This window comes from Oncorhynchus tshawytscha, linkage group LG13, assembly GCF_018296145.1.
Source record: "Oncorhynchus tshawytscha isolate Ot180627B linkage group LG13, Otsh_v2.0, whole genome shotgun sequence".
Lineage (NCBI taxonomy): Eukaryota > Metazoa > Chordata > Actinopteri > Salmoniformes > Salmonidae > Oncorhynchus > Oncorhynchus tshawytscha.
This window is the reverse complement of record NC_056441.1, coordinates 28,232,073-28,248,640: the sequence shown is the minus strand read 5'-3', so window position 1 is coordinate 28,248,640 and position 16,568 is coordinate 28,232,073. Positions and strand designations below refer to the sequence as shown.

Below are 16,568 nucleotides of genomic sequence, written 5' to 3'. Positions count from 1 at the left end.
GATGTACCTATATCAATCTTTACACATATCCCTACGTGAGAGTTTCTTTAAGTTCCTTAACAAGACCATAAGGGCTTACGGTCTAGGAGGTCTCCGCCTACCAAATGTCAAGATGTATTACTGGGCAGGGCAAATTAGATTAATAACCATCTCAATTGAAACTGAACCAGCCCTTTCTTGGACACAGATGGAAATGTTTGCTCTTAATGAAGAGGTTGGGAGTAATAGTATCTACAAGTGGATCCCCAAGACTGCATCAACAAAAATGAGCAATCCCTGTACCATCAATTTAGTAAGATCTTGGTATGAAATTCTGAAGTTATTTGGTCTGAAACAAGACGTGACACCTAAAACACCCCTGTGGCAAAACAGACTCCTGCCCAAAATGTTGAACAGTGGCATGAGAAGGGGATAAGGCATGTAGAACACTGTTATAGAGATGGGGTACTTATGACAAATATCACTTATGCAATAATCAGTTATTTTCTTATTTACAGGGAAGACACCTTCTCAGAAACACTCTTGATAGAGAGTGATACATCTCCAAGTATTGAACACCATGACAACCATGACTCATATAGATGTATATCCAGAGTGGACTCGTTGCCAATGCAACAACGCCTAAAACCAGATGTACATAAGTCAACAGAGCGAAGGGATTCTGATTTGAATATTTTAATTGATGAGGGTCTCTGGTCGGACCTATGCCAAGATAGTGTGTCAGCAACCATCAATTCTAGACACAGACTTCTACATTACAACTTCCTCAACCTACTCTGACACCTCAAGAGGTTACATAGACATCACCCTGAAACATCAGAAATTGGGTTCTCGATGTGAAACAACAGAAGGCACTTTTATGCATTTTTGTCATTGTACTTGTCAGTGTACTAAATGACAAGCCTTCTGGCATGATGTTTGTGACTCTGACCTTTATTATGGAGGTGCCTTTCCCACTTGGCCTGGAAATATGCCTTCTGGGTAACTTCCCAAATGAGGAATAACTTCAACATCAAATGTACAGAAATCACCCTGCAAGAAAATGTGTTGCATTGACACGGAAATCCGATTCTCCTCTCCCAAGTACAAGACGGCTCTCTGAAATGAATAAGTGTAGTCGTATGGAAAAGATGACCCTTCCTTTAAGAAATCAATGAAATAAATCCACTACTTGGTGAAAATATGGCAACCCTCTCTGGACGATATGGAAATACTTCCATTGGGGTTGGTGGGTGTGAGCTTGTAGATCGATGTAGATCGATGTAGCTGTTGTCTCTCTGTAATGTACTGTTTCTAATGCTTTGCATAGGAAGATGTGAAACTTTCCTTTATAGTCTATTCAATTAATTTGCCCATAGAAAGTATGTTATGACATTGAACTATAAGTCACAAGTAAAAGCCCTGGGTGGAGAGTTGATATTCCGTTGGTTCCATTGTGCCAAGAATCCTCAAATCAAGTGCAGCTAAAGTACTGAAAAGAAAACATACTGTGTGAACTCAGGTCAGGTCATGATGAACATCAGTTTGTGTTTAAGCCAGGTCACCCTGCATGACAGCTGGACTGTACCACCTAAAGCGACCAGCTGCCATAGAAGTAGAACAGGAGGGGGTCTCTGTCTCCTTCTGTACCTCCATCTATCCATCCGCAGGTGGTGAGTCAGTGGCTAATGATGAGTGTGTGTGTGTCTCTTCACTGGCTAAGTGACAGTTCTAGGACCCCCTCAACAGCAAAGAAAGTAATAATTCCTGATCGCCGTTTGACCATCCACTCTCCCGCCGCTCCAAAACACGTGTTTTAAACACACACAAATGATTAGTTCTGCTCCGACACGCCAGAGATTGAGAATTACTCAGACCCATCCAGGTGCATACAGCAACACCTCGGACATGACAGACCCTGGGGCTCCTGTCATTGTGCACAGTCAAGACATTACACACACACCCTTCCATGGCTATTTGCGCTCTAGTGTCCAATTAAAGGCTGCATCAGTTCCAGCAGACGGCACACAGCGAGCAGCGCCTCGTGAAGTTATAGTCCGGCTGTGTGTGTGTGTGTGTGTGTGTGTGTGTGTGTGTGTGTGTGTGCGTACTGACAGACCGAGTCAGATGATTGTTGTGCATATCAAATGCCGTCTGTGCCACATCAGTGCATCCGTAAAGAAACACTTCCAACGAGAAGCAAAGAGGTTCGATTCAACAATCAAAGGAATCTCTGATCCTGAGAGAGCATGAACCTTTACAGATATCAAGAAAGACAATTCAAGTGTGTGAGACTGAGTGCATCCGTGACAGAGAGACAGAGAAGAAGAACCAATAGAGTGATAGATTGCGATGGAGAAGAGGGTGGTATAGCTGTAAAGTCCTTTAAAAAAAGGTTCTTGATGGAATTGCTGAGGACTAAAAAGGCTGCGATCATTAAGCAGCTATTAAAAGATGCACTATGCAGAAATCGCTCCGCCATTTCCTGGTTGGTAAAATTCTAATAGTTTAGAATTCTTATTCTAAAAAATATAATTCTAAATGTCAGTTTATGTGACAAAACAAGCAAGGTTAGTGTGGAGAATCATTTTATAATCTAAACCGCTGTGAAATATATTTTCCATAAGCAAAAATATTGCATTTTCAGCTGTTTGAAACTGTTTGGAAATTAAGAACGGGAAGATTTGAAATGGCGCACATAAAAAGATCTACCGCTTCTTAGACTTGCTTTCAATAAGAATGACAGCTCTAACACACATTTCTATGTGAATATGATCGGGTCGGCCAAAAAGTTACATATTGTTTCTTAAAGCAATATGTTTACACTTGTCTCCCTTTCTGATGGCGATGGGCCTTTTTAAGAGTTGACTAACATGGAGAGGAGAGTGAAAGAGTATTTCCTCTCACTTACCTTACTATTAGAGAAGCACTCTACACTGACAGTGAGGACAGCTAGCATGAGAACTATAAACCGTAATAGCACCACATGGGTTCAAGTGTCCTACATTGTTCCAGTGCGCTTAGTGTCAGGGGAGAAGGATGGCTCAGTTTGTTCTGGCCCAGTCCTGTACCATCATGACTGCATTAAAAGTCTCAGAACAGGGCTTTTAGCTAGACTTTAATGAGGTCATCAAAGATAACTACAAGACATTATCACAGTTGAATGGCTTGCCCCTAATGTAATGTGATGAGGAAAGTTTACCCCCCACGAGAGGCCATGACAACATCTTCCCAGGGACTTTCACTCAGTCATTGCGTGGTTGTAGCATCCAGAAGTAATGCTTCACTCACCATGTGCTCCACACGGAGTTCAAAGGGCATGGGGTTGTAGACCATCAGCTGGACCTCACACACTTCTCCCTGGACCCACTGGAACTCTGAGGAGGTAGAACAATGCATCCGAGTGAATCTCAGACCAGGCTGATGCGTTACATATCTGCGTCGCAAGAGTGTATAAATGTACATGGAACACACAGACAAATATGAGTACAAGTATGTGGGTGTGGCCTAGGTTGGTCCAGAGGTCTAAAGCCCCAGCCTACAGCACACGTCTATGGTGTCAGCACACAGTATGTTCGATCGGGCCGACTGACCTTTCCCCAATGTCATCCCCTCTCCGTCTGTTCATTAAAGTCAGAAAATAGCTCACAAATATATAATTGTGTGTGTATGTGAGTAATAATATGTGAATGGGATTCAGGGATAAATACGGATTGTTAAGTCTATAGCTTTATTTACAAGATGCCAGAGTATTTACATTGCAATTAAAAACATTGTTTGATTAAAATAATGACTCCATGGTGCCTCAAGCACAGACAGACAAGTTCATAATTCAAGACGTTAATACAGCAAATAAACCGGAAATATATTTTTTTTGTATAGATTGTTTGGTTGGCTCTCTGCAAATATGTCAATTCTGTTTCGTATTCCATTAGCCCGTGCAGAAACAGTTGATTTGAGGCAACTAAAAACCAATTACATTCAAGTGTTGTCGGTGAGAGCTGCTCAGGAAAATGTAAAGGATCTGTTTCAGGGTCAGTTCAGTTGACAGAATGAGAGGCAACCAAGTTCATCCTCTAATGACCACCGGATTATATTACTATTAGTAGACTTAAGAGATCATTAAAGCAAAGCACGTGCAGTGTTTCCCCTAGGTTTTTTTTTGTTCAGCAGTGGTGGCAAGGGTAGTGGGTTCATTGCTACTAGCGTTAGCGCAATGACATGCTAGCTGTTCCCATAGACTTCCAGTCATTGGGCCAATGACAATCCATTTAAAAGCGCATCTCGGCAGAATTGTTTTTTTCAGCATTTGCAACAATTGAATATAGTGGATTCACTGACGTGCTACATGATTATTTGTAATGTACGCATTTATCTTTCTATTCCTTACAAATGGCCAACATTAATCATTTTAGTCTCTTGCCAGTGCTCATCATGACCTCCTGTGGTTCACACTAACATTAAACAGGATTGTGCTATTAGAAAGTAGCTTGAGAGACTGTATAATGAGATACAAGAGGATTTCCATTCAGCAGATCATTCCCTAGCCTGTCAGGGGAGACAGAGCAGAAGTGTTATTTGGCAGTGGAGGAAGTTATCATATGAAGGGGATTCTGAAATGGAGACTATAATGACACAGGTGGGAAACAGCTCTGTTACCAAACACATTACAGTCTTCCATCTCCGTTTCGACAGTCCAATCTCTAAAACGCAGCGAACGGTCTCACTAGAGGGCCTGGCGGAGCCTAAGCCACAGACAAAACGCACACACACTTCCATCTCCATTCTCTGAGCCCAGGACCTGGTGGGTTAATAGGGTTTATGGAGAGTAAAGTAAACTACCGGGGTGCACCTTGGGAAATTAAAACTTTAGTCCGAAGCAAAAAGAAGGAGAAGCAGGAAGAAGGGTGTTTATATAATATAAATGGTCAAATGAGCCTCTCTCACAACCTTAGGTCTGCCTCTCAGGTGTCCTCCTCACAGAGCCAATTCCATGTGAAATATGCCTCTGAAAGAGCTGAGCTGCAACCTTCTCCTCGTGTCCCAAATGGCACCCTACTTCCTTTACATGCACTTCTTCCCTAATCCCTAGTCAAAGGTAGTGCAATATAAAAAGGGAACACGGTGCCGTTTGGTACACAACCTAGCCTCCTAGCCTCCCTCCGTACCTCGAGGCTCCTGGCCATTCATTCATTCCAGATTAAAGAGAGAGCAGGAAGGTTCAGCACTTCAGAACCTCAGGGTGAATATTAATCATGTGGTGGAGTGTTGCTAGCCTGAGTACCAGTCTCATTAGCTGACAATCCACTCCTTGTCATTGCCAAAGAGGATGGAGCGAACCGAACAGAAAAGAGAGGAGGCTCTGCAGATGTTGGTTCTACTGAATGCTGACCTAGAGCTCTCAGTAATATGCTGTGTTGAATAATGCATCCACACGCTAGACGGCTGGCCTGGGCAAAGGAGCATAAAACATACATGTGAAATAGAGTAGGCCTGTAGCGTCGTAGGACAGTGATATATTCAGAACCATTTATACAGTGTGGGTCACACAGAGGGACTAACTACACGACCTGGAAGGATGTTGCTGCCTGTACTGTCTCTTTGATATCAAACAGTACAACTACTCACACTCTACTAAGACTTCATTGCTTTTCACTCACACTATGACAGACTCAGCACCTGTAAGAAGCTGGCTGGGTATGTTGAGGCCAGGGTCAGAGTCATTACAATTCAGTCAATTCAGACAGAAAGAAAGACTGAACACTTTTTATTTTTCAATGTATTTTTTTAACCTTTATTTAACTAGGTGGCAGAATGACAGATTTGTACCAACTCCTACTAGAGTAATGATTACCAAAGGCAGTACAACTCCTACTAGAGTAATGATTACCAAAAGGCAGTACAACTCCTACTAGAGTAATGATTACCAAAGGCAGTACAACTCCTACTAGAGTAATGATTACCAAAGGCAGTACAACTCCTACTAGAGTAATGATTACCAAAGGCAGTACAACTCCTACTAGAGTAATGATTACCAAAGGCAGTACAACTCCTACTAGAGTAATGATTACCAAAGGCAGTACAACTCCTACTAGAGTAATGATTACCAAAGGCAGTACAACTCCTACTAGAGTAATGATTACCAAAGTGCTGATGAAACCGTGTGTAAACGGTTAGCCGGTTGTGTTTAGGACAATAGCAGAGCAGAGGATTGAGAGGACGGATCCATATGCACACACACACACACACACACACACACACACACACACACACACACACACACACACACACACGGAACTACGTTATTGCTGGGTCGTGCTGAGAATGGAGGGACAGTGCATTACAGAAGGCGAACACACACATGCAGGCACACACACAGTGGGTTAACAGGGGGGCAAACAAACACTAACAGTTGCCCTGATTCTGACAGTCTAACCGCCCTCACACACACACACAAAATAAATGTTCAGTCGATTCACCTCCTCAGGACCACATTCATACAGTGATGGATCACAGTGAGTGAATCTAGCACACTGGCCTGCTATGGATGTAATGCTGTATCTATCATTGCCTGCGGGTGTAGGCTGACTCATCACTACTCGTTCAGTTTCCTGGTGAAATCAAACACTGTCTCATCAAACCTACAGTAAATATTTACTAGTAGAGTAAGCCTGTTGGCGTGGTTTGAAAAGAGACCATTGTTCTGCAGTGGAAGGCAAACCTGAGTTCAACCTGCTGGTGTCAATGCCCCATCACATCGTATCCCGGAGCAGAGCGAAGGCTTTAGTGCTCTCATGTGAGGAGCAAAACCACCCGTTAGATAAAATAGGACTGTTACCTAAGGATAGCAGCAGGCTTTATATACAGTCATTTCAACAGAGTCCATTTCAGTACAGCTACTGAGCTCCATAGATACAACAGAATGCAGCTACGGATTCCTGTAGTGACACAAGAAAAATGATTCAAATTATGTAAAACTAATAGTGGAATAAACATTAAAGATTTGAGGAGATTTGTGAGTTTCATAAAAAGTTCTTCCCTCCTTCCGTCTCGCTCCCCCCCGATCCCCCCACCCCTTGCTCCCTCCCTCCATTACCCTCTCGCTCCCTCCATTTCCCTCCATGACCCTCCCGCTCCCTCCATTTCCCTCCATGACCCCCCGCTCCCTCCATGACCCTCCCGCTCCCTCTCCCTCCATGACCCTCCCGCTCCCTCCATGACCCTCCATTACCCTCCCGCTCCCCCATTACCCTCCCGCTCCCTCCATTACCCTCCCGCTCCAGCTCCCTCCATGACCCTCCATTTCCCTCCATGACCCTCCCGCTCCCTCCATGACCCTCCCGCTCCCTCCATTTCCCTCCATGACCCTCCCGCTCCCTCCATGACCCTCCCGCTCCCTCTCCCTCCATGACCCTCCCGCTCCCTCCATGACCCTCCTGCTCCCTCCATGACCCTCCCGCTCCCTCCATGACCCCCCATACCCCCTGCTCCCTCCATTACCCTCCCGCTCCAGCTCCCTCCATGACCCTCCCTCTCCTCCATGACCCTCCCTCTCCCTCCATGACCCTCCCTCTCCCTTCACCCTCCCTCTCCCTCCATGACCCTCCCGCTCCCTCCATGACCCTCCCGCTCCAGCTCCCTCCATGACCCTCCCCTCCTCCATGACCATCCCTCTCCCTCCATGACCCTCCCTCTCCCTTCATGACCCTCCCTCTCCCTCCATGACCTCCCTCCCTCCCTCCCTCCGCTCCCTCCATGACCCTCCCGCTCCCTCTCCCTCCATGACCCTCCCGCTCCCTCCATGACCCTCCCGCTCCCTCCATGACCCTCCCGCTCCCTCCATGACCCCCATTACCCTCCTGCTCCCTCCATTACCCCCCCCGCTCCCTCCATTACCCTCCCGCTCCAGCTCCCTCCATGACCCTCCCTCTCCTCCATGACCCTCCCTCTCCCTCCATGACCCTCCCTCTCCCTTCATTACCCTCCCTCTCCCTTCATTACCCTCCCGCTCCCTCCATTACCCTCCCGCTCCAGCTCCCTCCATGACCCTCCCTCTCCTCCATGACCATCCCGCTCCCTCCATGACCCTCCCTCTCCCTTCATGACCCTCCCTCTCCCTCCATGAACCTCCCTCCCTCCAGCTCCCTCTGAGCTCCCTCCATGACCCTCCCGCTCCCTCCATGACCCTGCAGCCTCCATGATTCCTGCTCCCTCTGACCTCCATGACCCTGATTCACCTCCATGACCCTAGCTCCCTCTACCTCCATGAAGCTCCCTCTACCTCCATGACCCTCCCGCTCCCTTCCCTCCATTAACAAGTTCTCCCTCCATTAACATCCCGCTCACTCCATTACCCACCCCGCTCCTCCATTACCCTCCCTATCCCTCCATTACCCCCCGCTCCCTCCATGACCCTCCCGCTCCCGCTCCTCCATTACCCTCCCGCTCCCTCTCCCTCCATGACCCCCCCCCCCTCTTCCTCCATGACCCTCCCGCTCCCTCCATTTCCCTCCATGACCCTCCCGCTCCCTCCATGACCCTCCCGCTCCCTCCATGACCCTCCGCTCCCTCTCCCTCCATGACCCTCCCTCTCCCTCCATGACCCTCCCGCTCCCTCCATGACCCTCCCGCTCCCTCCATGACCCTCCCGCTCCCTCCATGACCCTACCGCTCCCTCCATGAACCTCCCGCTCCCTCCATGAACCTCCGCTCCCGCCACTCCATTACCCTCCCCTCCCTCTCCCTCAATGTCCCCCTCATGACCCTCCCGCTCCCTCCGCCCTCCATGACCCTCCCGCTCCCTCCATTACCCGCCCGCTCCCTCCATTACCCTCCCGCTCCCTCCATGACCCTACCGCTCCCTCCATGACCCTCCGCTCCGCTCACTCCATTACCCTCCCGCTCCCTCTCCCTCCATGTCCCCCCCCTCTTCCTCCATGACCCTCCCGCCCTCCATGACCCTCCCGCTCCCTCTCCCTCCATGACCCTGCCCCTCCCTCCATTACCATTCCGCTCCCTCCATTACCCTCCCGCTCACTCCATTACCCTGCCCCTCCCTCCATTCCCGCTCCCTCCATGACCCTCCCGCTCCCTCCATGACCCTCCGCTCCCTCCTGACCCTCACCATCCCTCCGACCCTCCCGCTCCCTCCACCATCCCGCCCGCTCCCTCTCCCTCACCGCCCGCTCCCTCTCCCTCACCATTCCGCTCCCTCTCCCTCCCGACCCGCCCGCTCCGTCTCCCTCGACCCGCCCGCTCCGTCTCCCTCCCGACCATTCCGCTCCCTCCATGACCATCCCGCTCCCTCCCTCACCATTCCGCTCCCTCCGCTCCCTCCACCATTCCGCTCCCTCTCCCTCCACCATTCCGCTCCCTCCTCACCATTCCGCTCCCTTTCCCTCACCATTCCGCTCCCTCCATTACCATTCCGCTCCCTCCATTACCATTCCGCTCCCTCTCCCACCATGACCCTCCCGCTCCCTCTCCCTCCATGACCCTCCGCTCCCTCCCGACCCTCCGCTCCCTCCCGCTCCCTCCTCGACCCGCCCGCTCCCTCCCGCTCCTCCACGACCCGCCCGCTCCCTCTCCCTCCACGACCCGCCCGCCCGTCTCCCTCCACGACCCGCCCGCTCCCTCCATGACCGTCCCGCTCCCTCCATGACCCTCCCGCTCCCTCCCGCTCCCTCCATGACCCGCCCGCTCCCTCTCCCTCCATGACCCGCCCGCTCCCTCCATTACCATTCCGCTCCCTCTCCCTCACCATTCCGCTCCCTCTCCCTCACCATTCCGCTCCCCCTCCCTCACCATTCCGCTCCCCTCCCTCACCATTCCGCTCCCTCTCCCTCACCATTCCGCTCCCTCTCCCTCACCATTCCGCTCCCTCCATTACCATTCCGCTCCCTCCATTACCATTCCGCTCCCTCCATTACCATTCCGCTCCCTCCATTACCATTCCGCTCCCTCCATTACCATTCCGCTCCCTCCATTACCATTCCGCTCCCTCCATTCCCCTCCCGCTCCCTCCATTACCCTCCCGCTCCCTCCATTACCCTCCCGCTCCCTCCATTACCCTCCCGCTCCCTCCATTACCCTCCCGCTCCCTCCATTACCCTCCCGCTCCCTCTCCGTCCATTAACCTCCCGCTCACTCCATCACCCTCCCTCTCCCTCCATTACCCTCCCGTCTCGGTGTCTGTCCCTCTGACCCTAACCCCAAACTCCCAACCTAAACCCTTACCCCTAACCTAAAAATGCCTTTTCCTTGTAGGGACCGGCAAAATGTTCCCATTTTTCAGACTTTTCTTTTTTTTACTATCCTTGTGAGAACTTCTGGTCCCCACAAGGATAGTAAAACCAAACACACACACGTATCTCTTTGTATGCGTATATACTGCGGAAACAGAGGCATAAACATAATGGATACAGGGAGACTTAGAAGTTCTTAAAACGGAGTCTCAGAGCAATTATGTGCAAAACAATCTCCCTGTTCCAGAAATCCTCTGTTTTATGGCTCAGCAGCAATCTGCTTTATAGAACATCATATAAACAGGACGGCACAGTTAGGAAATACACACAGATATTACTCTGTGCTGGAGGTGCACACACACACACACACAGCAGAATGACTTAATGACTTTCATTCCCCGTGGGAGTGGCTGCATTAACCGTTTAAAGACCTGCAGTTGTATGGATGGTGGGGAAACAGGGCGTGGCAGCATTGGCATATCGTAGTAATCAGAAGGAAACCACTCATGGAGTGCGATACAGCACATTCCACTGAGCACCAAGCATCAACCAGCTCACTCCAAAAGTAGGTTTCTGACTAGTTAATTGATAGTAAATTAGCCCCGTTTTCAGGACAACTCTGAGCTTTATAAGTACATGAAGTGGCTGCGTGACCTGTATTTACTCTGCCAACCAGGACGCCTTTCCCCCCTTTCTAAACCTCTTAACATTCTGTGCATGTGTTGTTTTGCTCCAGTGTAATATCCCTGTAGACAGGGCCTGTTAAAGAAAAACGTTTTAGTTAGAAGGCTACAAAAACACTGAGGTTTTTTTCCCTAAAAATGTCCTGGCCTCTGGCAGTATTAACATATAGAGGTCCGTCTAGTCTCTATGACAGACTTTTTAACGTAAATGTTAATGTCTGTCTGCCGGCTCCACTTGATTTGATTCTGGGCTCTGAGATGAATGGCATGAGGGAGACTGATGAGACCAAGGCTGTGGAAACCTCTACGGCCCTGAAAGGTTTGATTCTCAGCTAATCCAGACAGCTATGATGCATTATAATACATTCGATCCAAAATCAAACTGCAGAAAACAAAAGGTAACATTGTTTAATTTTCTGCAACGAAGCAAAACTGAAAACTAAAATAGGAATTGATTTGTTAGAAAGGAAACCAAACTCATGTTGTGTCAGCAGATTATTCCATAATAATAAATCAGGGTGGAGGGAGGGAGGGCAGGGCCCTGCAGGTGAGCAGGGTGGTATTGATCGGTTCAGTGTTCCTTATTAAAAGCGGTAGCAACAGAGATAGCGCCCTTCCCAGCGTGAAGGAACATGCCTTCACACTCAGAGGTACGTGCCCGAATCAACGACAACGTACAGAGGATATTTCTTGACTCAATTCGTCAAGCTCCACATCGTACTCCAGTCTCTGGATTTAATGAGCTTAAGAATGACATTTTGACAACTTGTATCTGGCCCTCGCAAAATTAGAGACTTCTCGGTCTCAAAACCACACCAACACAACTAACCTAACACCACACATTACACGACATCACACAAACATCTCTAGACATTGTTGCTCCAATACTCAGCCAAATGTTGAGTGTGTTCCATGTCTGAGATCACATAAAACACTAAAACCGATGTACCGGTGACAGTATGAAACAATAGGAAGAGTGACTCATATCATAGCCTAGGGATGTGTTCCCTTCCTTTGGCCTCTGTTTGGGAATTCATTACAGAAGAGTATTCATTCAAAATTGGGGGCCTGTTAAAATAATACTCCTCGTTTACAAGGGCAGTCTGACAGGAGAGTGGGCACGATAACACACACACACACACACACACACACACACACAGACAGAAGGGAGAGGAGTAGGCAGGAAGCCACAATTAAATAAAACCAATGAATTTTAGATAACACTGAAAGCACTTTATCCATCAAATAGATATTTAAATGTATTTGTTATTGTTTGTTTGTTCTCCGGTGGTGACTGTCAATCCTGTTAGTCTGGGAGCAGAGATATTACCCTGATAAATCAGCTGTGGAAGGAGACAACGCTATCCTACAACTCAGTGTCCCCGATGTTTACTGATACACTGTTCAATATAGGCTGCATGATGAAAGAACAGGCTGTTAGGAAAGTAATAAGGAAGGACTAAACAGTGGTGTAAAGTACTATGGTAGTACTTGAAGGAACATGTACTTAAGTAGTACTTTAAAGTAGTTTTACTTAAGTAGTTTTTGGGGGGGCATCTGGTACTTTACCATTTATATTTTTGACAACTTTTACTTCACTACATTCCTTAAGAAAATATTGTACTTTTTACTCTATACATTTTCCTTGACAACCAAAAGTACTTGTTACATTTTGAATGCTTAGCAGGACAGGAAAGTAGTCAAATTCACACACAGTTATCAAGAGAACATCCATGGTCATCCCTACTGCCTCTGATCTGGCAGACTCACTAAACACAAATGGTTTGTTTGTAAATGATGTCTGAGTGTTGGACTGTGCCCCTGGTATTACATAACTTTTTTTTTTGTAAATGGTGCCATCTGGTTTGCTTAATGAGGAATTTGAAATGATTTATACTTTTACTTTTGATACTTAAGAATATTTTTAATCAAATAGTTTTAGACTTTTACTCGAGAATCATTTTACTGGGTGACTTTTACTTGAGTCATTTTCTATTAAGGGATCTTTACTTTTACTCAAGTATAACAGTTGGGTACTTTTTCCACCACTGCTGCCAAATGATTGTACCTAGAAGATGAGGCCTCAGACTCCAGCACAGTATCTGAGCACAGATGACATCACACCAAGACAGGACACAGCTATACTCAAAAGGGAGATTACAACGAACGAACAGTGAATAGGGAAAGATGGAATGGATTTCAGGTACATTGAAAAAATTAAATAACACTTCTAACAACAGCCATTGTGCTGAGTCCATCTGATCTGATATGGCACTGTAGCAGAGAGAGAGTTGGACTCTATAAGAAGCCAGAGTGGAACTCATCCTGATGTGTCACAATCATGAGCCATGTGTCACAATCGTGAGAATGTCTGCCAAAACTGGAGGAGTTTAAGAGCCCCCCAAAAAAAAATGGAAACAAGTGAATGTTCAGGAACAAAGAGACAACGAGAGCAGAGAGAGAACAAGAGCAGAGAGAGCAGAGAGCAGCAGAGAGAGCAGAGAGAGAGAGCAGAGAGAGAGCAGAGCAGAGAGAGAGAGAGAGAGAGCAGAGAGAGCAGAGAGAGAGAGAGAGCAGAGAGAGAGAGAGAGAGAGAGAGAGCAGAGCAGAGAGAGAGAGAGAGAGAGAGAGCAGAGAGAGAGAGAGAGAGAGAGAGAGAGAGAGCAGAGAGAGAGAGAGCAGAGAGAGAGAGCAGAGAGAGCAGAGAGAGAGAGCAGAGAGAGAGCAGAGCAGAGAGAGAGCAGACAGAGAGAGAGCAGAGAGAGAGCAGAGAGAGAGAGCAGAGAGAGAGAGCAGAGAGAGAGAGCAGAGAGAGAGAGAGAGAGAGAGAGCAGAGAGAGAGAGAGCTGAGAGAGAGCAGAGAGAGAGAGAGCAGAGAGAGAGAGCAGAGAGAGAGAGCAGAGAGAGAGAGCAGAGAAATGCAAGGAGCTCCTGGTTTAATTATGGAATTAGTCAAGCGTGTATAGAGGATGAATTTCCTCCATCACGTTATAGATGTTTTACAATGAAAATATTAACAGGCCTAAAACTGTTTTACTTCGACACGGCAACTTCAGAAGGTGTGTGTGTGTGTGTGTGTGTGTGCCCACCTATCTTCTTATTGCGCTCCTCTCCCCTGGTGTGCATGATGATGGGAGAGTAGATGAAGGGACTCTTGGTGGACATGTTGTTTTCCAGGAGGCCTTTCTGTTTGTGGGGGCGCAGGCTGACAGGCAGATCCAGCAGCTTCACTGATCTGTAGGAGGGGAGAACCAATTCATCACTCAAATGTGTTTTATAAAGCCCTTTTCACATGAGCAGAGGTCACAATGTGCTGTACAGATACCCAGCCTATCCTAAACAGCAAGCAATGCAGAAGAAGCACAGTGGCTAGGAAAAACTCCCTAGAAAGGCAGGAACCTAGTAAGAAAACCTAGAGAGAAACTGGGCTCTGATGGGTGGCCAGTCCTCTTCCGGCTGTGCTGGGTGGAGATTTTAGAGTACATGTGGCCATTAAGGTCAAGACGTTTGTCAAGGGACGGGAGATGGAGGCCGAGACAAAGATAAACAGTTTTATCTCAACATGTCCCTTAAAGGACCAGAGAGAGAAAATTAGATGGATTTTGGCATGGTGACCTGAGCCAATCTCTCTCACACACACACCTCTGCCAATCATATGGTGAATTTCGTCCTGAGATTCTTAGCCCAGGCCATTTAATGAGCAAAGCGTTCTGGGGGTGTGAATTGAAGCTAGTGGACACAGCACTTATCACCTCTCTGAGAAGCCAGGCATTCCTCTATCTGTACAGAATGTCCTCCATCTCTCCTGGCTCTACTAATGGCCCTGCCACCACAGAAAGAGGGGAGATGGATACAGAGCAGATAGAAAACAGAGAGAAAAAGTGAATATAAAGATGGACAGCATTCTGAGGGGTGTTTTGAGTGAACTGTACGTACGTACTGTAACCTAAACACTAAGCTGCCTTTTAAAAGTGCACAATACCTAATACCAGGCCTAATACTCAACAGAGCCCCAGACTAGCCAACCCAGGCCTAATACTCAACAGAGCCCCAGACTAGCCAACCCAGGCCTAATATTCAAAAGAGCCCCAGACTAGCCAACCCAGGCCTAATATTCAACAGAGCCCCAGACTAGCCAACCCAGGCCTAATATTCAAAAGAGCCCCAGTCTAGCCAACCCAGGCCTAATATTCAAAAGAGCCCCAGTCTAGCCAACCCAGGCCTAATATTCAAAAGAGCCCCAGTCTAGCCAACCCAGGCCTAATATTCAACAGAGCCCCAGACTAGCCAACCCAGGCCTAATATTCAAAAGAGCCCCAGACTAGCCAACCCAGGCCTAATATTCAACAGAGCCCCAGACTAGCCAACCCAGGCCTAATATTCAACAGAGCCCCAGTCTAGCCAACCCAGGCCTAATATTCAACAGAGCCCCAGTCTAGCCAACCCAGGCCTAATATTCAACAGAGCCCCAGACTAGCCAACCCAGGCCTAATATTCAACAGAGCCCCAGACTAGCCAACCCAGGCCTAATATTCAAAAGAGCCCCAGTCTAGCCAACCCAGGCCTAATATTCAACAGAGCCCCAGTCTAGCCCCAGGCCTAATATTCAAAAGAGCCCCAGTCTAGCCAACCCAGGCCTAATATTCAAAAGAGCCCCAGTCTAGCCAACCCAGGCCTAATATTCAACAGAGCCCCAGACTAGCCAACCCAGGCCTAATATTCAAAAGAGCCCCAGACTAGCCAACCCAGGCCTAATATTCAACAGAGCCCCAGACTAGCCAACCCAGGCCTAATATTCAACAGAGCCCCAGTCTAGCCAACCCAGGCCTAATATTCAACAGAGCCCCAGTCTAGCCAACCCAGGCCTAATATTCAACAGAGCCCCAGACTAGCCAACCCAGGCCTAATATTCAACAGACCCCAGACTAGCCAACCCAGGCCTAATATTCAAAAGAGCCCCAGTCTAGCCAACCCAGGCCTAATATTCAACAGAGCCCCAGTCTAGCCAACCCAGGCCTAATATTCAAAAGAGCCCCAGTCTAGCCAACCCAGGCCTAATATTCAAAAGAGCCCCAGTCTAGCCAACCCAGGCCTAATATTCAAAAGAGCCCCAGACTAGCCAACCCAGGCCTAATATTCAAAAGAGCCCCAGTCTAGCCAACCCAGGCCTAATATTCAAAAGAGCCCCAGTCTAGCCAACCCAGGCCTAATATTCAACAGAGCCCCAGACTAGCCAACCCAGGCCTAATATTCAAAAGAGCCCCAGTCTAGCCAACCCAGGCCTAATATTCAACAGAGCCCCAGACTAGCCAACCCAGGCCTAATATTCAACAGAGCCCCAGACTAGCCAACCCAGGCCTAATATTCAACAGAGCCCCAGACTAGCCAACCCAGGCCTAATATTCAACAGAGCCCCAGACTAGCCAACCCAGGCCTAATATTCAACAGAGCCCCAGACTAGCCAACCCAGGCCTAATATTCAAAAGAGCCCCAGTCTAGCCAACCCAGGCCTAATATTCAACAGAGCCCCAGTCTAGCCAACCCAGGCCTAATATTCAAAAGAGCCCCAGTCTAGCCAACAATACATTTACAAGTAGATGCTTCTGTAAATCAGTGTCATGTAAATTGTGCACTTAGATCTCAAACAGCTATAACTCTGTTC

At 48.0% G+C, this 16,568-nt stretch overlaps 1 protein-coding gene across 2 annotated transcripts in view; it reads right to left on the bottom strand.

Annotated features, from left to right (window-relative positions):
* The window catches only part of LOC112264633 (trafficking protein particle complex subunit 9-like), a 322,924-nt gene that overhangs the window by 268,496 nt on the left and 37,860 nt on the right, over positions 1–16,568 (bottom strand). For both annotated transcript variants that reach the window (XM_024441368.2, XM_042295499.1), the window contains 2 exons: positions 13,996–14,141; positions 3,271–3,356 (listed from right to left, as the gene is read on the bottom strand). In XM_024441368.2, coding sequence (XP_024297136.2) covers positions 3,271–3,356; positions 13,996–14,141 — 232 coding nt within the window. The remainder of the gene's footprint in view (positions 1–3,270; positions 3,357–13,995; positions 14,142–16,568) is intronic.